Source organism: Monodon monoceros, unplaced genomic scaffold, assembly GCF_005190385.1.
Source record: "Monodon monoceros isolate NGI ecotype Baffin Bay Population unplaced genomic scaffold, NGI_Narwhal_1 Super_Scaffold_21, whole genome shotgun sequence".
Classification (NCBI taxonomy): domain Eukaryota; kingdom Metazoa; phylum Chordata; class Mammalia; order Artiodactyla; family Monodontidae; genus Monodon; species Monodon monoceros.
Genome location: NW_021703778.1, coordinates 5,314,321 through 5,337,799, shown reverse-complemented (window position 1 = coordinate 5,337,799; position 23,479 = coordinate 5,314,321). Strand labels below are relative to the sequence as shown.

At 43.3% G+C, this 23,479-nt stretch overlaps 1 protein-coding gene across 4 annotated transcripts in view; it reads right to left on the bottom strand.

The window, feature by feature from the left end:
* The window catches only part of CUBN (cubilin), a 264,461-nt gene that overhangs the window by 147,174 nt on the left and 93,808 nt on the right, over window positions 1–23,479 (bottom strand). For all 4 annotated transcript variants that reach the window (XR_003795949.1, XM_029238289.1, XM_029238291.1 and 1 more), the window contains exons 29-30: window positions 5,313–5,494; window positions 463–637 (exon numbers count right to left, since the gene is read on the bottom strand). Coding sequence is in view for 3 of the 4 variants with exons in the window: in XM_029238289.1 (XP_029094122.1) it covers window positions 463–637; window positions 5,313–5,494 (357 nt within the window). In the remaining variant the exon portion in view is untranslated. The remainder of the gene's footprint in view (window positions 1–462; window positions 638–5,312; window positions 5,495–23,479) is intronic.

The window sequence follows — 23,479 nt, the reverse complement described above, 5'->3', positions numbered from 1 at the left end:
TTTAAAAATCTGCAACAGGTAATTTATTTAGACAGCCTAAGATCTTGGGCAGAAAGTCACTATATAACAAAAGGTAATAATTCCTTGAAATTCACAAATTTAACATTTGCACTTTTGGTATTTGCCAGGCATCCACATGTGTGGCATAAAGTAATTTAGCACTTTGTTGATGCCCAAATTGAGGCTGGTGAACAGGCAGAAGTCCCTTGGAGAGAAAGCGAGTCTGACCAACCACCCTGCTTCTGCTTTCAGCACGGATGTGCACACTTGCATGGGCTGGTTTTCACATACGAGGTGACTCTTTGCAAGTTAAACTCTCTTTCTCAGGGAAGCGTGTGTGCCATTAGAGAAGTCACAGAGCTGTGACGGAGGATGTAGCCGTCACATCGCTCTCTAAACACTTCATGAAATTTAACGAGGGCTCAGCTTAAGGATTTTGAGACAGCTCCTTGGTTCACCCACCTCCAGGGACCGCTCTCCATGAGATGTTGAAGCCTCTCCCATTTATGGACCAGTCAGTCTTGAATCGGATTGCCAGCTCACTTCCAGTGCTGGAGACCTGCATGGGATTCTCAGACGATCTTTGCACACACAGCTGGGCTATCCTGGGAGAGTGGAAATCAGGGCCTCCATAGATCTATGATGGGACGGAGAAAAAAAGAACTTGAGAGAGATATTTAAGCAATTACAAGCCTTCCGCTGATTCCCCTTTAGCACCAGCGTTTGGATCCTATTATCAGCAGAGATTGAAATCTCAGCCTCCCCATGTGGGGGCACACTGTAAACTTGAGCTGGATTTTCCAAGGCACTCCCTCTGCCCTCGTAACACACAAGTTCAACTGCCCATGAAATGCCTGCTCGTCCCCTCAGCCAGAGCTGCAGAGCTGAACTGAGTAGATTATCCCAGACTCTCCCCTATCTCCCCTTCCCCTCTTCCAAGTCCACATAGGATCCCCTGCTTTCTTTGGCAGAGGCATGTGGCAGATAATCCAGTATCAGGTCTGATTTTCTAACTCTTCTGGGCGCATAGGAATAGCCTTAGCATAAAGCTATTTTGTTTGTTCACTGAAGGCTATTGATCACTGCTACATTTTTAGGATTTTCCACTTTGCAACCCGAATGCTTTACAAGATTAGGCATTTAGTATACTTTTGCCCCTTCAGAGGGAGTGAAAATGTAACCTCTATCAGTGTGTTCTGCGGTACCCTCAGGGAGGGAGTCCTACAGGCCCCTCTGTACCTTCTCCTGGCACAGACGCTCACAGGAGCAAGACGGAGAGCATTCACCTTCTGCTCGGGAATCGCCCTGGACTCTGCCCCGCTAGGTCCATCTCACTTGTCCTGAGATCTCCTAGGCTGCTGCAATTTGCAACTATCTGGCTGGATGCAATATCCCGGCGACACATTCCTCGTGGCAACTGTCCCCTGGATCTCACGTCCAGCATCTTGCAGGAGGTCTGGCCCAGCCCACGGGGGCCTCCAGGATGCCTCACACACAGGTTTCTCAAGGGCCCCTTGGATAACCCGTGTGCGGGGGTGTGGGGGGAAGATAAGAATCCCACAGAAGGTGTAGACCCCCGACCGTCAATCTTGCCACACTTGCGTTAGTGCAAGAACGACCAGTTTGGTGACAGTTCTCAGGCACACTGGCATCTGTGCCCTTCCCCCCTCCCGGCTGGAACCAGACCCGGGAAAGGTGGCCCAGTGGGTGCGTGTGGTGCCCTCCCCACCCTGACCTGCGCTGCTCTCCCACCCGAGCATCTCCCCAGCCTGAGGCCCTGCGCCCCTGCCCCCACCCCCACCCCAGGGTGGCTGCCGACTGATGTGGACCTCACTCAAGTGTCCTCCGGGGAGGGAGAGCGAGAACAAGCAGCCTACTTTCGGTGAGGAGTGTGTGATTTGAATCCATAATGATTTCTTTGTCTGATTAATTCCCCCAGCCATGCGGGAAAGGCCGAAATGAATGAAACCACTGTTCCGGGAGGGCCGAGCGCAAGGGCTGTAATTGCAAAGGAATGAAGCGAGCCAACCGCTTCGAGCTGATTTTCACCTGGAAGAGCTCTGTTTGTGTGGCCCCCAAGTCCCATCAGAGGCAGGACTGGAGGAAGAGCCCTGTGTGGCCCTTCCCATGTACACATATGCAAATGGCACAAACCAGACTGCTTCTGGTTTAGCACCCTTGAGATTCCCCTGCCCCCTGGCCTGGGGTGGAGCTCAGAGCCTGAAACCCACAGCCTGGGCCCCCCGTCGCCCACCCCGCGAGCAGCACATATTTGGACAGAACGCTGAGCGCAAGCGTTTAGTTCTAACAAAGAAAACTTGCACGTCAGCAAAATATTCTGGTCTCCCTGCTCAGGGTCCCCTTGAGATCGCAAACAAAGCGGGTATGAGTCGGCCGGGCCTAGAGCCTCCAGAAGAGTAAACACTGCCGCTTTTGACGTTCTTTGCTTTTTCCCTTGTACTGAGCCGGATTCACAAAGACAGCGGGGGAGAGACCAGGGGAGGCTGACTGCCCGCACCAGGCAACCGTCTGGGTCTCCTGCGCCGAGGACTGGCTTCCCTTTTCTGCTCTGTGCTGTTCAGGCTCCTTTCTCAAGGACTGAAGTGAAATCAGCCAGCGTTTCTCTCACTCAAACAACAGAATGGTACTTTCCGCTTCCACAAATTAAAACCAAGAGTTAGCACATGACTCTTCAAAAGAGGAAAAAGATGGAAAGAATTTCAGGGTGTGCTTCGTTGGATTACAGCATATGACTCAACTTTGTGGGGAAAAGAATTGGTCTGATGATCAGAGATTAAAAAATGTGTTTTTAGCCAATGCTCAGGATATAGAACATTTCAAAGCCTATGGTTTTAATCTGTTTTGAACAGTTCTTTCTGCTCTGTTAGCTCCATTTACTGTTACAATCAAGTCAGCATTCCAGGGTTATGAGTAACCAAACGGCTGTTGCCTGATGCAGCTGGCCGCTCTCCGGACACCTGCTTTTTGAGAGAAAAATAGATGGGCTCTTGGTTAGATCAGGTGAAACTCAGGTAAACCGGATACCTGGAGACAGTGAGGCCCTACTGGGCTCAGAGCAGGACGGGCTGATGAACAAACAGGACGGAGACAGATGGGTGGAGAAAGTCAGCGATGTTTCCAGGCCACACACCCACCTGGGGTAAAATATTGTGAAACCTGTTGCTAACATGTTATCGGCGTCCATGTGATAGGGATGGAAAAAAATCATTTTATTGTCATTAACCCAAATTGATGACACCACCTTCCTGAGTATTTGCAGAGACGTCCAACAAGGTCTGGAGGGAAGAAGTCAGGGGGTTAACTCACTGCAGCCTTAAGAAAAAAACCTGCCCCAATATTTAAGGGCTTCAATATATTCCCTCAAACCCTGGTTGGATGGGACACGGGAGCCCACCTTGTCCTGACACAGATAAGCCCCAAGCAGACCGCAGCCTCTTCTCACGGTCCTTTCTGGGCAGGACCCTGTCTGAACGCTGCTGCCCAGAGGCCTTGTGCTGCCCCTCTGTCCCCAAGGTTGCTCACAGGGAACAGGCCTGCTCTTTGCTCTCTCACGTAATGGGTGGGACAAAACCAAAGCACAATGAACCCTATTTACATGCTGCCAAGTAGGCAACGATCACACGAGCTTTGCAATATGAAAATGAAGGGTGACGAACGTGTCACGTTACCGTGGGACACTGCTGCCAGCCCTTTGTGCGGGTTAAGGGTTGTCATGCGCCTGAGGAATCTCGCCCGCGGGAGGGAGCATCTCGACATTCCCCACGTGAGCGTTATTACTGCTTCACAGTCTGAGCTGCGTGTGAGTTTCGTAAATTTCGGGAGCCACCTTATTCTCTCCTCGGAAGAAACTGGTCCTCTTCTGAGCTGGAGTCACGCCTGGGCAGCCGGACTTACGTGAAGACAGGGTTTGGGTGGAACCCAAGGACTCACTGGCTCTGTCTCCAGTCCCACTTACTGCAGCATCGTCCTTCTTTGCAGAGACTCGAGCTGCTAAATGTGACTCCTAGTGACGCTGCGTCTACTCAGTGAGGACGTGATTTGAGAACCCCATTTCTTTTCAAGGAGACAACTTGGTTTGTAATTAAATAAGGCTTTTAAGTTTTAAAGTTTCCTATACAGGCCTGTCAACAAGCCGCTCCTTTCAGTATCTTGCACACTGCCCGCATCTGTCCTTCTACACTGGCTGACGTGGCATGTGCGGTGGGGATGGATTCAGTTCTCAGCTTTTCCACTCACTATCCTTATGGTTGTGGAAAAACCCAGCAATCTTTTTGAGCCTCCGTTCTGACAACAGTGAAATGGGGAGCGGTAAAATCCCCCTCTTACCTCACAGGATTCGTTAACATTCAAATGGGAAAATGGATGTTGAAATCCCTTTGCAAATCACCATAAATGTACATTATCACTGCACAACAATTGGAGATGTGACACTTTCATTTATCCCACAAATATATATCAAGTGTTTACTATTTGCCAAGTGCTCTATGGCTCTGGGGGTATAGCAGTGAAACAAAACAAAACAGAACAAAAACAGACAAATACCCAGCCTTCGTGGACTTTAAGTTCTACTAGATACAGAACCTTGTCATGAGGCAGTCCCTACCGCTGAGGCGATAGGAGTTTCATGTGTACTTGGAAATCATCTAATGACTAGATTCCTGCAACAAACAGCCAATTATAACCGATTCTCAAGGGCCATCTTAATTACCTGAGATAAAGCCATTGCAGCAGTGTTGGAAAAGTTGCGGCCACTTCCTCAGCTCCCTGCCCTGTCCTACCCCGAGCACCCACGTCTTCTTTACACTCTGCCACCCACTGCCTTTCCCAAGGGAGCTTTCTCAGGCTGGAAGTGTGGGGCACTGATGATCCCAGGTTCCATCAGTGGGGACGGGAGCTGGGGGACCAATGCCTTGTGTCCTTAGAGGGATGGTTCTGAGCAGCAGACCTCATAGGACCTCGGGGGTTGCAGCAGGATTAAGCCCACGTCGCCCACAGGGGCTCCCTTCCTTGGTTCTCTCTCCTCAGCCTCCCCCCATGGTTCCCTCCCTTCTGCCGCCTGGTACCACCTTCTAATTACACCCAGCCATTCGGGCACTGCTTTTAGGGAAAGCCAAACTGAGATATTAACTCCATTTGTCTGCAAGCATCATTCACCAAGGGCTGATACTCACCGAAACGTCTAAGAATAGAACACTGCTGGCCCCTGGAAAGAATTTAGGGTTTTCTGCAGAGTGATTTCCAGTTCTACCCCCCAAATCCTATAACGTGCGGAAAACTATCTAATTTCCTACCTCCAGGACATCGAAGGTGCAGCTTGCGTGATACTCCACATCAAAGTCATGGATGGTGAGCTGAACGCTGCTCCCAGGGGCTGTGTGAATGTACCAGATACACTCCTTGTTGGCGGGGTACCTGTTAGGGTAGCCGGGGCTACTGAAGGAGCCCGTGTCCCCAGACAACTCTCCACCACAACCTGTGAAAAGAGCAAGGCTCAGTCAGTTCCAAGAGGGCATCGGCCACTGGGAAAAAGTCAAAAATCCAGCTACGCAAAACATAACTCAAAATGCACAATGCCTAGCTTAGGAGAGAAATTATAAAGTCATAATACAGTTATAATGAGCAGTTATAAAACAATGAGGAAAAACCATGGCTACAGCTTATTAAATTCACTCTTTAAAAAAAACTGATTATATCATTTGGGGCGATAATTCTCAGCTCTTATGCTCACCACATCAAACCTTTGGTAATATTTTCAAGACGTCAACCTAATTTTTAGATCTTCTTCGTTACATATAGGTAAGAATTTCCTGGTAGGAAGTACAATAGACTGCATGCGCAGTCGACACCAGGTCGCTTGGTCTTCAGTTTCCTTGTATCTAATGCGTTATTTCTAAGTCCTTTCAGACCTCAGATGTGGAATTCTAAGTGCTAAAAATCCTTACCTTTGTATGAGAGACTGTAGGAAATTAAAAAATATATATATATGATATGTCTACAAAAAACCTTCACAGAGATGTTTATAGCAGCCTTATTCTTAACTGCTAGAACTTGGAAGCAACCAAGATGTCCTTCAGTAGCTGAATTAGATAAATAAACTGTGGTCCATCCAGACATGGGATATTATTCAACACTAACAACAAATGGACTATCAAGCCACAGAAAGACATGGAGGAGTGCTTCCCTGGTGGCGCAGTGGTTGAGAGTCCGCCTGCCGATGCAGGGGACACGGGTTCGTGCCCCGGTCCGGAAAGATCCCACATGCCGCGGAGCGGCTGGGCCCGTGAGCCATGGCCGCTGAGCCTGCGCGTCCGGAGCCTGTGCTCCACGCAACGGGAGAGGCCGCAACAGTGAGAGGCCCGCGTACCGCAAAAAAAAAAAAAAAAAAAAAGACACCGAGGAAATATATACGCATATTAAGACGTGAAAGAGGGACTTCCCTGGTGGCGCAGTGGATAAGAATCTGCCTGCCAATGCAGGGGACGCGGGTTCCATCCCTGGTCCACGAAGATCCCACATGGTGCGGAGCAACTAAGCCCGTGTGCCACAACTACTGAGCCTGCGCTCTAGAGCCTGCAAGCTACAACTACTGAGCCCGCGAGCCACAACTACTGAAGCCCGTGTGCCTAGAGCCCGTGCTCCGCAACAGGAGAAGCCACCGCAATGAGAAGCCCGTGCACCACAACGAAGAGTAGCCCCCGCTCACCGCAACTAGAGAAAGCCCTCGTGCAGCAACGAAGACCCAGTGCAGCCAAAAATAAACAAAATTAAATCTAAAAAAAAAAAACAAAAAAAGTGAAAGAAACCAGTCTGGAAAGGCTACATACTGTATCATTCTGACTGTATGACATTCTGGAAAAGGCAAAACTATGGAGACAGTAAAATGACCAGTGGTTGCCGGGGGCTGGAGGGGAAGGAGAGATGAATGGGTAGAGTGCTTTTTTTTGAAGATTTTTAGGGCGATAAAGCTACTCTGTATGATACCGTTAGGGTGGGCACATGTCATAAATTTGTCAAAACCCATAGAATATACAACTTCAGGAGTGAACCCTAATGTAAGCTGTGGACTTTGTCAATATAGAGTCATCAACTGTAACAAATGTCCCATTCCGGTGGAGGAGGCTGATAATGGTGGACTCTGTGCGTGGGTGGGGACCGGGCTTCATGGGAACTCCACCTCCCACTCAGTTTTGCTGTGAACCTAAAACTCCTCTAAAAAATAAAGTGAGGGCTTCCCTGGTGGCACAGTGGTTGAGGGTCCACCTGCCGATGCGGGGGACACAGGTTCGTGCCCCGGCCCTGGACGATCCCACATGCCGTGGAGCGGCTGGGCCCGTGAGCCATGGCCGCTGAGCCTGCGCATCCGGAGCCTGTGCTCCGCAGCAGGAGAGGCCGCAACAGTGAGAGGCCCGCGTACCACACACACAAAAATATAAAACAAAATTTAAAAAAAATAAAGTGAATGATAAATAAAAACAACAACAAAAATGATATAGGTCCTGGCCCTGGGAAACGTACATCTAAAAACCAACCAACCAAACAAAAAACTGACGTGTTAAACCCAAGCATGGAAAAAGACTCTAGCATGTGTTTTATGAATGTATACATCATGCCTTAGAAAGTAATTAAGGCAAGTCATTATAACAAATAATCAAATGCTACAACACGTGGTACACAGTAAAGCACTGCCACTGCCTACTGAGTGCATAGATGCACTTTACAGATAGTTCCTATTTTAACGCTCACAACAACCACACGGATCATTATTATCTGCATTTCTCAAATGAGCAAATCAATGCAAACATAGGTCAAGTGGTTTGTCTAAGGTACCTAAGTCGTGAGGGGTGGAGCCACCCATGCGCAGAATCTCCCGCTATCAACCAATCCGTGCAATCCGGCAATGTGGGGTTCTTAACTACTACATTCCACAGACTCACATAGTTGGTAAGAATTCAGGGATTTCAGAATGGAAAGGGAGAGAAAAATTTATGGAAGAAGTAAAACTTGAGGAAGGCTCAAATTTTAAAGACAAAATTAGAAAAAAATAAAGATAAAATTAGAAAAAACGATAATTTTTTTTTCTAAAAATTCTAAATTTTTTTCTTTTGTTTTCCAAAAGCCATTTTTGGTGATTAAAAAAAATTGTTTGGGGGCTTCCCTGGTGGCGCAGTGGTTGAGAGTCCACCTGCCGATGCAGGGGACACGGGTTCGTGCCCCGGTCCGGGAGGATCCCACATGCCGCGGAGCGGCTGGGCCCGTGAGCCATGGCCACTGAGCCTGCGCGTCCGGCGCCTGTACTCTGCAACGGGAGAGGCCACAACAGTGAGAGGCCCGCGTACCGCAAAAAAAAAAAAAAAAATTGTTTGCTCTGTTAACATATCTCCCTTTTCTATTTTCCAGAATACTCTTATCAGTTGGTAAATTCTTCCAAGCACCTTCCCTTACTGAGCGTCAAGTCAAGGCTTTTCATGTTTAAAAATGACAATGCCTCCTCACTCCATTGTGAATGTATGTGCATTTTCACATTAAGACACTAAAGCTGAGGTCATGTCTACTATCCACCTTTGCAAATTTATTTGTCTGTACAGGGAATTAGAAAAAAGTGTTATAAAAGTTCAAAAGAAAGAGTTTTCATACAGAATCTCCACTTAACTGAAAAGAGCTGAGAATTCCAAGAAGAATCCTGATTGTGTAAAGAAATCGGATTCCAGCTCAACACGCTACCATCTTCTTGAATGGCCAGTTTCCTGCTTCCATTTGAAAAACCTCTGTGTTTTCAGACTTTAAATTTGTTGCACAGGACAGCATCTTTCCTATCAAGTTTCTACTCTTATTTCTGGTTAAAGTCCTGCGAAAAAGCTATTTAAAATTAGACGTGTTGACATTGTTTGTAGCCTGTGGTGAATGTTAAAAAAACATAAGTGCGTGAAGATTCAAAAATATTTTTCCTACTACAACCATCCATGGAAAACATTCCTGAAGCCAAAATCAGCACAGATTGTATATGTGCTCAGCACCACTGCACAACCCCAGGGGGCACCAGTCACAGTGTATTCCATCAGACGATGCTCCCTGGAGTTGTGCAACACAGTGGCCCATGGAAAGCATCTCTTACTAAAATACATTATAGGTAAGCAAAGCCAGTCTGTTACCCCCATTTTTTTCAACCTACATTTTCAGCTCCTATGGTTCTTAGTATCAGTTGTATCAAATAAGCAAGCCAGTGGAAAAAAAAAACCTTTGGCAGAAAATAACTTTGTGGTCACATAATATAAAAGAGAACAAGGAAATGGAAGCTTGGATACCTCACCTGCATTTTTATTTAGATTCAGCTCATCAGATAATCTAATTCTTTTTTTAAAATCATAGTCGATTCATCTAAAAGTCTGTATAATATTTTTCCATTGTCTTTTCCAATTGTTTTAGGTTTCCTTGTAAATTCCTTTGCAAATAGCAGGATACTAATACCCTTAACTGAGTTGCTGTAAGCTGGAATGATAATATCAGATTCTTGGCAGTCAATGACGCTTTGAAAAATTACAGTACTTTTTTATTTACCCACTTACAGCTCTGGATACCCATAGAGTACTTTTCCCTAAGGTTTAAAATAAACATAAACAAGGTTTATAAAAAAACAAAGCACAATTTTATTTTTAGGTATGCCATGCTCTTTTCTCATGAATAGCACTTATGTGTGTGTCTCCTAAAGAGAAATTCCAATATTATTAAAAGTGATACCATACTGGGGAAAAATACTGTGTGCTTGTGAGGAGGAGACAAAGAAACTGTTGGAGCTTGAAGACTCTTTGCAGCTTTCTTTTTCTCCTTCATAATCTCACTACCTCTGAAGCTTAATTTACCAAAAGGTAACAACTTTGATTTAACAGTTCACATCAAACGCAAAATAGAACAAATTAATTCAGTGGTATTTTATGGTAAAAACTATAAAGTACTGAAATATAAAGTTAATTCTGATAATTAGGGTAGAAATTTAACTCCCTCTTTGTATTTCTAAATTTTGAACGACACAAAATAACTTTCCAATTCCCATTCATCCATCCATCCATTCAATCAATATTTACTGAGCATATGCCATAGTACAAGCAGTGCTAGAGAAGCCAGGTATATTTAATGTCCCTGGGGAAAAAAAAATCCATCTGTAGACATAAAAAAAGTGCTATTACCACATGCCCTCCTGCAAATCATTAAATTCTTTTTGCTTTTCCTTCAGTTTGCAAAGAGTAATTTCAATAAGTTTTGATTTGAAAAAAAATAGTGAATTCTATTTTATCTTTCACGTGCTAATTGATGGTAAGTTATAAATAAAAATAAATAAATCATTATGTCGAGTAGCCAAAAGATATTTTAGAATTTGCTAGTTTCAATAGTACAGTGTTGGCATAATTCTCTTTCGATACTAATTTCATTCCACAGATGAGAGACTTTTATCAGCATTTAGCCAGTTATGCTTCACTCTCCTGGGTGTCATTTCTTTTTCCTAGATTTGGAAATTCTTTAATAAATGTGTACTTGGTATCAAGCAAAAAAAAAATTTATGTCAAAATATATCTTTAAAAAACTGAAAAAATGGGGGCAAGTGTAAGCTGGAACGAAGTGAGAGAGTGGCATGGACATATATACACTACTAAATGTAGAATAGAGAGCTAGTGGGAAGCAGCCGCATAGCACAGGGAGATCAGCTCGGTGCTTTGTGACCACCTAGAGGGGTGGGATAGGGAGGATGCGAGGGATATGCAAGAGGGAGGAGATATGGGGATATATGTATACGTGTAGCGGATTCACTTTGTTATAAAGCAGAAACTAGCACACCACTGTAAAGCAATTATACTCCAATAAAGATGTTTTAAAAAACCCAAAAACTGAAAAAATGAATGTCTATTTTTTCTATGCTCTCCTTAAGGGACAAGGGAAAACATATTCATAACAAAATTGAGAACATTTGTATTAACCAAAAAAAATGAAATATGTAATGATTTATTTGATAATTTGCTTCATAAATTCAAGCTATCTTTAGGTTAACACTGAAACATTAGAATATGAATTTGGAATTGGATAATTATACATAGAAATGAAAAATAATAAATTCACACCAACAGTTGAGTTTTTAAAATTATAAATGAAAAACAAAAACTATAATTCACAGTAAATAGTAGAGTTTTTTAAAGAGTATACAATGTGAATCTTTTGAATTGTACTTATACATCGTTTTCCACTTAATTAGCTGTGAAAAAGAGACTGGTTACAACACAGGAAATGTGACTTGGAACCTATATCAACACATACTGTCCCACTGCCAGTTAAAGGAAATAGCAAGACAGTCCAAAAACTCCTACTGTGTTTAATTCTAAAGGAGAGAAAACATGTTCCAAACGCTGAAATGAATCAAAAGCAAAATAATTTAATTCTGCCTCATCAACAATATCTTGTTTATATTGAACAGCAAAGCTGTTCATTTTCTTTGATTTACTATTTCTGCACCTTGTGTGGTAGAAACAAGTTTTGGTTTTGCTTTATTTTTAATAAAGAGTGTGGAATTCAGGGACTTCCCTGGTGGCGCAGTGGTTAAGAATCCACGTGCCAATGCAGGGGACACGGGTTTGAGCCCTGGTATGGGAAGATCCCACATGCCGCGGAGCAACTAAGCCCGTGAGCCACAGCTATTGAGCCTGCGCTCTAGAGCCCGCGAGCCACAACTACTGAGCCCATGAGCCACAACTACTGAAGCCCGTGCACCTAGAGCCGGTGCTCAGTGACGAGAAGCCACCGCAATGAGAAGCCTGTGCACCACAACAAAGAGTAGCCCCCACTTGCTGCAACTAGAGAAAGACCTCACGCAGCAATGAAGACCCAGGGCAGCCAAAAATAAATAATTTATAAATAAATAAATAAATTTATTATAAATTTATAATAAATAAATAAATTTATTTTATGGAATTCAAAAATCTACTTATTTGGTAAAAGCTGCTTTACCTATGGAGCGGTCCCCAGTGTTGCTGATGTCTAATACTAAAAACCTTTCCACATAAACAAACATCCTAATTTTACTTTCCTAGTAAATTTAAGCTTACTTGGGGCCAGGAAAGAGAAAAACTGTTTGTTTGCTGCACTGTCTCCCTTGGTGTGAGATTCAGGACTTGATGGTCTCTTGTTAAAATACACTTTCTCCTGGGTGAGTCACAGAAGAAAATCTCTTTCTAAATCCAAGCAGCTACTTCGGAGATGGAAACAACAAGGCTTCCAGAAAATCTCAGGTGCCGACATTTTATTTAGAGTAGAAATAATGGTATAGACACACCTGCAAATATTAAAACAAATGAAACTGTGGAGAAAACACAGTTTAGCAGGCTGTGCAATAAGTTTAAAAAAATCATGTCATTGTCAGTCATGTCTGTGACCTTGGACGAGTGACCAGGGGGTCACAAGAAGGGTAGAAAAGGGAGGACAGACAAGGCTGGAGATGAAAGAAGTTGTATCGACCAACAGCCAACGGGAAATGACACAGGGGGTGATGGGTAGACTCCCAAGATCCTCGTCATCATCACGTTACCTGTCTGGTTGAATGAATAATCAAATGTAGGAAAACAGAGAAGTTTTCTATAACTGGGCTTCAGTCATCTAAAACAGAGACAATGATTTGGGAAGGCACTTCAGAGGTCTACATGGAGAAAATAATTAAATGATGAAAATACTAACCAAGGAGTAGAATGGAGTGATGAATAAAGAGCTCTGAGGGATACATACTCAGAAGAAATAGAGAGAGATAGGGGCTCTTTGCACCAACTGGTAAGAAAAGATTTTCATGGAGGAGACATGATTTCAGAGTTGCAAAACTTTTGGAAATATAATAATATACCAAGTAAAGCATAGGCCATGGCATAAAACAAAACATTCCAGCCCTGGCTATGCTACTCTTTGGATAACTAATTTAACCTTTCTAATCCCCAATGTCTTCATCTGTAACAGTGTTAGTACTCAACCTCATGGGGTTGTGATATAGATTAGATGAAAAGTCCAAAGTAAGGTTTTTAGCTAAGTGTCTTGCATATGACAATCACTCCATATATACTGTGTATTACAACTGAACAGGCGTTTATCCAGATCTGGGATGACACGAGAGAAAGACCTGGAGCTGGAAGAGGAATTACCACACCAGCTAAAGAGCCATTGTGATCACCCGATAAGACATAAGAAATCAATTGTTCATGAAGCTACAATAAAGATAGTTCATATCCGTACGGTAGTGCACAGTTTTTCCATGTGCTTCTAATGAGCACGTTAATCTTATCTGAAATTCATAACAACTCTACGAGGTAGGCAAGAGTGATCACACCAGGCCCATTTTAGAGATGAGCAGAGTGAGGCTCAAGAAGGCTGCTGGACTTGTAACTCATAGAGTGAACGGCGGATCTGGGGCCAACCTCCCCCCGCCAACCCCTCCTGCCCCCAAGCCCCTACTCGCAGTTCTGCCTTCTCTCCACTATGCCTCATTGGGCATTTCAGCCCTAAGGCCCTGTAACGGCAGTGTTGAACACCACCCTCATTACCGTTCTGTCCATCTACTGAGGAAAAAAGTCACCATAGCAACCAGAAAATAATAAAGCAAAATGCTTTTCCATTTAATTTGAGACAAATCTGACAAATCTAATATGCTAACATCGTCAGATATCAGCTGAACTGGAATAAAATAATGTCCTGAAGAGAATCATATGTTTTTCAGTTTTAATTAATCTTTATAAAACTTTTAGTACTGGTGACTGATAATCTGTTTGATTCTACTTTCCTCCAAACTCGCAGCCATCAACTGAAAGGAAGCGCTTACGTTATCAGCAGGAAGCACATTGATCTACAGAACTCATAACAAGAAAGAGTTAAAAGTTGTTGCTTGGTGCTTTGTGACCGCCTGGAGGGGTGGGATAGGGAGGGTGGGAGTGAGGGAGACGCAAGAGGGAAGAGATATGGGAACATATGTATATGTATAACTGACTCACTTTGTTATAAAGCAGAAACTAACACACCATTGTAAAGCAATTATACCCCAATAAAGATGTTAAAAAAAAAAAAGTTGTTACTAAACCTGCTTACTTGTGAAGATAACAAATCTTTTCCATATATAAGCAAATCAGTAAAATTAAATTCAAAAAAGCAATAAATTAAATTAAAAAAAGAACTTTGCTAACACTGTTTTTTGGGGTTTTTTTTTTTGTTTGATCTAAAACAAGCAACGAGTTATAAAATTCCAGAACAACAACAAAAAGCATAGTCTACGTATGTTCTATCCTCAAGGTCTGGGGTGGCTGTTGATCTTTTGTTTTGTTTTTTGGTTTTAATAAAAGCAAATTAGCAATGAAACGGCTAGATGGAATTAGAGGCCCAAAGTTTTAAAAGCACATTCTGTGTTTCCTGCAATTACAATTGCTCAAACCTCTTTACACTTGGCATTTTCCTGAAACTATGTTCCATAAACCAACAGCACTGGGAGGGCCTGCCCGCTTGGAAGTGACTCTGGGCCAAAGCCCCCTGAGGCTGGAGGAAAAGGAACAGAGAACGGACCCAAATAGGACATCCTCACAGCCTTATCCTCTAATTTCGGAGGGAAATGTCTGAGAGATCAGGGTAAATGTGAAAAAGAAGCTGAAAAGCCAAAGTATAGTAAAAGAATAAATTTTAAATAATAAATGATGATGCCTCATCAAAATGAATGATGTATATTTTAACAGTTTTTCTATAATGTAAAAATAAAAACCTTCTCTTCTGCAGGACCTTGAGAGGAGACTCACTGGTCTGTCCAATTCCCCTCTGACATGCAAAAGGGCAGCAGGCAAAGGGGGCAGGGTCGCAAGGAGGAGTTACCAGTAAGGACTGTTTTCATAGGAGTCAGGCATGGGGTGCTATAATGAGAAACGGTAACTAGGAGCTCAGAATTTGGGAGAGTCCGACCCAAAACAAGGTTCAACTATTTCCTGCGGTACACAGGCCTTTTTTTTTTTTTTTTAATGGAATATAGTTGATTTACCATGTTGTGTTAGTTTCAGGTGTGCAGCAAAGTGATTCAGTTATATATACATTTTTTTCTTCAGATTCCTTTCCCTTATAGGTCATTACTAAGTATCGAGTAGAGTTCCCCGTGCTATACAGTAGGTCCTTGTTGGTTATCTATTTTATATATAGTGGTGTGTCTATGTTAATCCCAAACTCCTCATTTACCCCTCCCTTCCCTTTCCCCTTATGGTAACCATAAGTTTGCTTTCTATGTCTGTGGGTCTATTTCTGTTTTGTATATAAGTTCATTTGTATCATTTTTTTTAGATTCCACATATAAGCAATATCATATGGTATTTGTCTTTGTCTGGCTTACTTCACTTAGTATGATCATCTCTAGGTCCATCCATGTTGCTGAAAACGGCATTATTTCATTCTTTTTTATGGCTGAGTAATATTCCATTGCATATATGTACTACAGCTTCTTTATCCATTCATCTGTTGGGGGACATTTAGGTTGCTTCCATGCCTTGGCTATTGTAAATAGTGTTGCTATGAACATAGGGGTGCGTGTATCTTTTCAAATAATGTTTTTCTCTGAATATATGCCCAGGGGTCGGATTGCCTGATTTACCTATGAGACATGCAAATAATGTAATTAAAGCAATTTTGAACAGAAACTTTCAGGTTAGGTTGGAATGGAGGTGGAAACAGATACGAGCTCCTTAAAACGGACAAAGTTGTCTTATGGTGACCACGGCACATATAAGAACCACAAAAAGTCAGCAATTCCTGGTTTGGTTTTACCAGTTAATCCCCCAACAGTCTAAAAGTGTGTGGCACAGTCCGGAGGTATAGGAGAAAGGCAAGTGATAGGTATCCATCCTAAGAGAGAAGACTAAAATCAGGTCAACACTCCTCTCCGAAGACAAAGCCATGAGTGGGGTGCCCAAATTCACCTGATCTTAAGGATTTGCAGATTCATATTCTGGGGGATTTTGTGGGTTAGACTGATGCTGTGAGGACAGAGAGGGCACCAGCTGGAGCAATCACGAGATTAAATCAGAGACGAAAACCAGGTAATGTAAAGGCCAAGGAATGGGAAATTCTCCAGAGGAAAAAGAAAGAAGGCAAAGCAGGTAACTCCAGGAGAGGGGAAAGTTGTCAAAGCTGCAGAACCTCCTGTATTGGCTTGAATAGTGTCCCCCAGAAATCATGTCCACCTGGAACCTGTGAACGTGACCTTATTTGGAAATAGGGTCTTTGCAGATGTTATGAAGTTAAGATGAGGTCATACTGGATTAGAGGGGGGCTGAAATTCAATATAATTGATGCCCTTCTAAGAAGTGAGAGATTTGGGCACAGACACACAAAAGGAAGAGGGGCCATATGAAGACTGAGAAAGAGACTGAAGTTACACATGGACAAACCAAGGAAAGCCAAGGATGGCCAGCAACCAACAGAAGCTGCAAGTGGTAAGGAAGGATTCTTCTCTAGAGCCTTCGAAGGGATGGCTCTGCTGATACCTTGATTTTCGACTTTGAGACTCCAGAACTGTGAAAAAATAAATTTCTGTTGTTTTAAGCTACCCAGTTGTGGTATTTTGTTACAGTAGGCCTAGGAAGTGAGGCTGAGGGTCCTCTCCTGGGTTATAGACCTCACATGGCAGAAGGGGTGAGGGGTCCCTCTGGGGCTTCTTTATAAGGGCACTAATCCCAACCATGAGGGCTTTACACTCATGACCTAATCACCTCCCAGATGCCCCATTCCTAATACTACCACTTTAGGGGTTAGGTTTCAACACATGAATTTTGAGGGGACATAAACGTTCAGACTCAGCACAAAGTCTATTGTTGAGAAAACTAGAGACAAACTTAAGCTCAGTATCACATTAGGAGAAGCCAACTCAAGAGTTTAGGGTGAGGGTTCAGAAAGTTTCATCTTCCATAAGAATTTCATCCCAGACCGAGGCTTTGTGATAATCATTTTGTCTAAATGTATTCCATACAGTAATGGATACGGAGTAGAGTTATCTATTTTCAGTGGTAGGGACAAAAAAAAAAAAAAGAGTGAAAGAATAAGGTCATAACATGAAGTTAATGACTTGGAAAATAGATATAAGGATACAAGGAGCTCAAAAATCAATGCCAACCACAGTTATAAAATGACTTTTAAATTACCATGTAAGATGTCACATTAATATTCAAAATTAATATTTTCATAGCCATCAGACTCTCTGAGATGTTCTGAATCTGAATATTGAAGTGTTTCACCTTAGTATACCATTAAAAAGACATGAACCCAATGTACCCATATTTTAGGACTCTTTACATAATATAAATTTTAATTTCCTTTATATGAAAGTTTAAAAATCTTTCCTTTTGACCCAAACAAGTATAGTTGATCTTGGCATCTTTTCATTTTGATTAACTATATCCTTCTTCAACTAATTTACTCATTCCAACCAAGTTGAAAAATGGTTTCCCAGTAGAAATTCTTTGCTTACAATTCAGGAGAAATCAATCAATCATTCTCTCTCTCTTATACATTTTTGTAATTATTGAAGGTTTCTGAACAAAATATATAAAAACATCTTCCAAGGAAATGAAATGAGACCAAGGCAGCTGGACTAATTTCCCCTAAAGTAAGTAGTCATGCATAAGACTACCAAGAGCTACTTCATGAAATCCCCCAAACAGGCAAAGACAGAGGAAACATGTTCTCTTTATGTGATTTCCAAGTTCAACACTCATACTAAGTATTCATTCAAATCCGGCTTTGTTTCTATTTATTTTATTTATTTTTTTGGGCATGCTGCACAGTTTGTGGGATCTTAGTTCCCCGACCAGGGATTGAACCCGGGCCCTCGGCAGTAAAAGGGCCGAGTTCTAACCACTGGACTGCCAGGGAAGTCCCTCTTTCCATTTAATTATTTTGGTACACAGTGTGTTTGCAGGGAGAGAAGCTCACCGCCTCCCCACAGGGCTCTGCGTCACCCGCCCTCACCCACCCCCATTCCTCCTCTCACCTCCCCCAACCCCCAGTCTTTCTTCCACAGCAAGGTTGCCCCTGATGGACCAATGGACAAGTGTAGGCAGCGCCATGCCAACGGTCGTGGTGTCCTCTGACTCTCCAAGCTCCGTCCGAGCCTGAGCCATGAGACGATGTTCTGTGATGACAATAGGAAGGGTGCTGGTCCCTCACAGGACACATGCCTCGGGCGTCCAGTCAGCCCACGTCCCCTCTGACTGGGGTCCTGAATTAACCAAACCCTCAAGCGCTCCACCCTCGTCCAACCAATCTATTATGGGGTAGCTATCCTTCGCTTTAATAGCAGTTCTCTTGTAAGCTCTTTTGCATAACTAAGCCATGGTAACAGATTAGATGATCTCTGTGGTCTATCCCAGCTCAAACTGTATGATTACAGCAACCATATGTAGCCACTCCAGAGAAAGAACACTTTACGAATGAGGAATAAAGCAGATACTGTGTTGAAAGACAGACAAGCAAACTCAGCTATTTTGAACTAGCTGTTGGCTAAGCACTGCGCTTCACCCCCATCATTGCTATGGAAGAAGGAGCTGTGCAATTCAGCGGGGAGACCTTGGAACTGGAACATTATTTACTTGGGAAAGACAGCACACGTCCTTTCAAAAACAGCCATTATCCTCAGTGGGAATTTAGCTGCAAAATTACCTGCTATAAGCTCTGACCTTCTCTGCGTTGCAATATCATCTCATCTTTTTTGCAATGAAAAATTGTGGGGAAAAATCATTTGCTTGTAGGCAGAGTGCAGCTGTGTAAACACTTGGGAGTTCGACACCACACACTTGGTTGTGTGTCCTCATTCCCTCTTTGAGTTTGGGGAAGTTACTTGACTTCTCTGACTCCTCCCTCAGTTTTCTTATCCATAATATGTGGATGACGATGCTGATTTCAGAGTATTATTAGGAGAAGACAAGAGATCGTATTTTTAAAATGCTAGCCAAAGGCCCAGCACATGGTAGAAAGATAACACCAACTTTTCAAAAATTATAATATCAACATTTTAAATAATTACTTGGTCCAGTAGTAATAAATGAGGTGTCAATTAAGTCAGTGCACCAAGCATTTAAATCATATTTTCGTTCGCTCTTAACATGGTAACGTGGTTTTATTTTTATCACCATTAACGTCTTAAAATACATGTAAAATTACATTTAGGTAGTATTGATAAATCTGTATTATTTAGCCTGTGAGTAGTCTGAAAGTATAACTAGAAGGAGAAAAAAATCAGGGATAAGGTATATCAATGTCATCACTTATACAGAGAATACAGAATTAGGTTAAATCTTCTAGAATGTAATTACTATCTTATACCAGAGATTCATCTTGGTTTTGTGAGTCAAGGCCACGGAAGGCTGGCTTTAGTTTCTCTGAATACCCAGCGGCATATACAAAAAAACAAGTCCTCGGATACATAATGTCAGAGATAAGTACGGCATTATTTAAGTAAATGCTCAAAAAAAGAAATCTCTGGGGACAAAAATTATGTTCTACACTGAACATCGTGTTTATTCTGTGTTGGTTTAGTCATTTGGGGCTAAATTTGAAACTGTGGAAAAAAATGCGTGGTTTCTTTTTGCACTTTGTACAGAAAAGTGTGGAATCCCCTGGAAAGTATGTGCAGTATCTATCAGGGGTGTTGTTGCTAAGGAACCAGAACACAAACAGAAGGTTCAAGAAAGCCCTTCTTTTTGGCCCAAGTCTCAAGGACTATTACAAATTGTGCAATATATGATTTGGGAAGGTCATGGTTGTTTGAGGGTTACTTTTTTCTTTTCATAACTGTTTGAAAGAGTAGCAATGGAAATAGAGCTCAACCTCTGCAAACAGTAGTGACGTGGGAATTGGGATGCCAGACTCCTAAAAGGTTGCCACTGGATACGAGACTCAGAGCCAACATTACATGAAGGTCAACTCTGTGTGTGTGTATTTTCCTTTGTCGTCAAGGAGGCAAAAAATGTCAGAATTTAGCTTTTCCGCTCATAGTGAAATGTCTGCCTAGGTTTAATGCTGCCTCTGGTTACTAGGACCTTGCTGGAAAAATTGTGAAACCAAGGCGAGAAGAATTTTCTTAGTAAGGCGAAAAGGATTTTCTTAGTAAGTGATCATGCCACTTTTACAAATTTATAAACAGATTTCTTTTTTACATTAGCATCATCCATTAAGAACTTCTTTCCAATAAAGATGTTAAGTGAGAACTCGCCATAAATAAAAATCAGACACAGTATCATAATACAGCAAGCTGTGCTTTGGTTCTCCACGAAGGCTGTACTCGCTTTCAGTCTCCAGGCTTAAACATTCTCTAAGAGTAACACAAAGGTGAAAGTCCAAACTATCAAATGGGCTTAAGTGGTCAGAATAAATAGGATGGGATAGAGCATGTATAAATGTGAGAGAAAGCCTAATTAGCAGTTAGGGAAATAACTTTTAAATTAGACAGAGCTAATGTTTCTTAAAAGCTTCTCTTTTACTGAAATTTGGACCCACACTGAACAAGATTTCTTTATCTCATATCACACAACATCATAAAACAATCACAGGAGTCTATGTTTTCCCCCATCTGTCTTTACCAAGAGCCTGCTTACAGATTTACTGAACAAAGGGCACATTCTTGATCACAGCTGAAGTTACCTTAGAGGCAGAGTGGGAGAGGTGTTTTACCACTTCTTTCTCTGTGACCTTCTATCACTGCCCAGCAGGAAGTGATACTAGGAGAGAGAAAGGTCTCTGCCTGAGATTGAGGACCAGACTGCGTGATTCACACCCTGGCCTCATGAGCCTGCCACAGAGTCTCTGCTGACCACAATTCAAAAGTCACTTTCCTGGGGCTTCCCTGGTGGCGCAGTGGTTGAGAGCCCGCCTGCTGATGCAGGGGACGCGGGTTCGTGCCCCTCACTTTCCTGGTGAGCACCTCCAGGTTCCTGTGAATGTTTGCATGGTGCAGAAGCAGGGCTCAGGACAGACACGGGAAATAAAATCCAAGTTCTTGCGATGGCTCCCATCAACTGGTCTTCGACAACTTGTCCTGCCTCACCTTCTATCCTCCTTTTAGCTCCGTATTTCTCAATCGTGTTCATTATTGCCCTTCTAAGGAGGCTTTTTGGATATTTTTTCCTGATTGCTCAAATAATTTAATATCACAGATATAATATATACCTGCTATGTACTCTATGTATCGGTGCTTTATACATGAAGCATAAAATATTTTCACCCTCCCAAGAAGCAATTTTCACCCCCTTGGTGAGGGTGCTGGGAGCGTGTGCTTTAGCCGAAATACTTACCGGTTGAAAACCTTTGCCATAATCAACCCAAGCCTCCCTGCTTCTACTTAGAAATGCCTCCCTCTCCCAGAGATTTGACTGATTCTTGTTTATTCTTTAAAACTGGACTCAAGTATCAAATCGGCCTGGAGGGCCTCTCAAAGTCCCTGCGGCCAGCCTAGGTCTCCTCCCCGGCCCCCCAGCATCACGGATCATGGATTCTGCACTTGCTTTGTCTGTCTCCGCTACTACTAACCAACTCCCTGAAGTCAAGGATGCTGTCTCCTTCTTCTCTGTTATGGGCTGAATTGTGTCTCCCCCAAAATTAACACACTGAAGCCCTAACCTCCAGTACCTCAGAATGTGACTGCGTTTGGACATTGGGCTACTACGGCAGTGATGAAGCCAGAATAAGGCTCCTAGAATGGACCCTAGTCCAATCCGACTGGCCTCCTTATATGAATAGCAAATTTGGACACACAGAGCCATCAGTAGGTTCACACAGACAAAGCCACGTAAGGACACAGCGAGAAGGCTGCAGTCTGCAAGCCAAACAGAGGGGCCTCAGCAGAAACCAAACCTGCTGACACCTGATCTTGGACTTCCAGCCTCCAGAACTGTGAAAAATAAACTTCTGATGTTTAAGCTACTCACGCTGGTATTCTGTTATGGCAGTCTGAGAAAACAAATACACTCTCTACATTTTATAAACGCCAAGCCCAGAACCCGGTCATGAATAAATATATTCTGGTTGGTTGGTTGAATGAATGACTGAATGAAAACATGTCCTCAATACATATCACAGAGGCCCCAAGTAATCACTAACACAAGATGCAGAACCGCAAACTGTTCTTTGAATTACAAAAGATAAAACCTTTGTCCTCAAAGGGTGAGCCTCCCAGAAACCCCAGCACAGATACTCTAAATCACAAAAGGAATAAAAAACGACAAATTAGATGGAATTCCCCTGAAAGACCAACAATAGCAAAGACTACTGAAATGCCCATGTGAGGAGGGAAAGAACTGAGGGAAGGTTTACGAGAAATGTTGCTGACCTCAAGGAGGTTCTTTGCCAGGGCTCTCAAAATGCATCTTTTAGAAGCGCTTTGATACCGTGCTGCGTGTCCACAGGTGGTCAAGAAACAGCTGGCTCATGTTCAAACCAAGCCAGCCATGCAGGATCCGGATACAGTTTTTATAAACCCCGAGCTGATCTCTGAAGAACCCTCAAGGCTTGAGAAATCTCGTTAATAGCTGAAAAGATGAGAAAATGGAACCAGCCCCCATTCAAGAGGCTGATGTCATCTATCTCCCCAGAGAAAAGGCCACTCTCTTCTTTGTGAAAGCCCAGGGTGACATCACCCCCTGATCCATGCACTTCGCCCTTCCTCTGCTGTTCTCAGTTCAGGGGTTTTCTCCCTTTGCAAATGTCACCCTTTCACTCACAAAGCTCCTTGACCTTGCTTTTTGCCAGATTCCACTGCCAAGTGAAAGAGGGCCCCTGGGAGGCGTGATCAGAAGAGGCGAGGGCTTTGTGCAGCTGGCCGGGGGGCCCTATTCACGCAGCTCGCAGAAAGTTCTATATTCCCTTCAGCAACCCAGATGCAGGTCCCCTAGGCCAGGCCAAATTCAGCCCCCAGACAATGCTGTCAGCGCTGAATACTGCACACCGTTTAGCCAGACAGGGCAACTGTGGCCATTTCTTTCTTTGCAGAGCGGGATCCTCTTTGATGCTTTGCATAAAGGCAATGCAGTGTGGTTAATCTCACACCCGCAACACCACTTTAAAGATGTGCCCACAAAGAAAGCCCGATTGTAGAGCCATTTTCTCAAAGCAAATAGAAGATTTGTGTGGGCGACAGAGAGGCACATTTTGTGAGCGGGTTTATTTATTAATTGGCCTCATGAATGAAGCACATGGGGAGTCTTCTTCGGCAGCAATGGTCAGGAAATGATGCCACCGCAGACTCTGAACTTGCAACCAAGAGGTTTTTGGACTTCTCACTGCATAGTTTGGAGGAGACTGGGAGGGGAAAGAGGGCCTGAAAGGAGATTTGATTCTAGTGAAAAGAGGCTCAGAGTTTAAAGGCACTTGCTCTGGCCCGTGCGGAAGAGCAGCTTCCCGGCCAGTGTCAGCCTGGGTGTCCCCGCCCAGC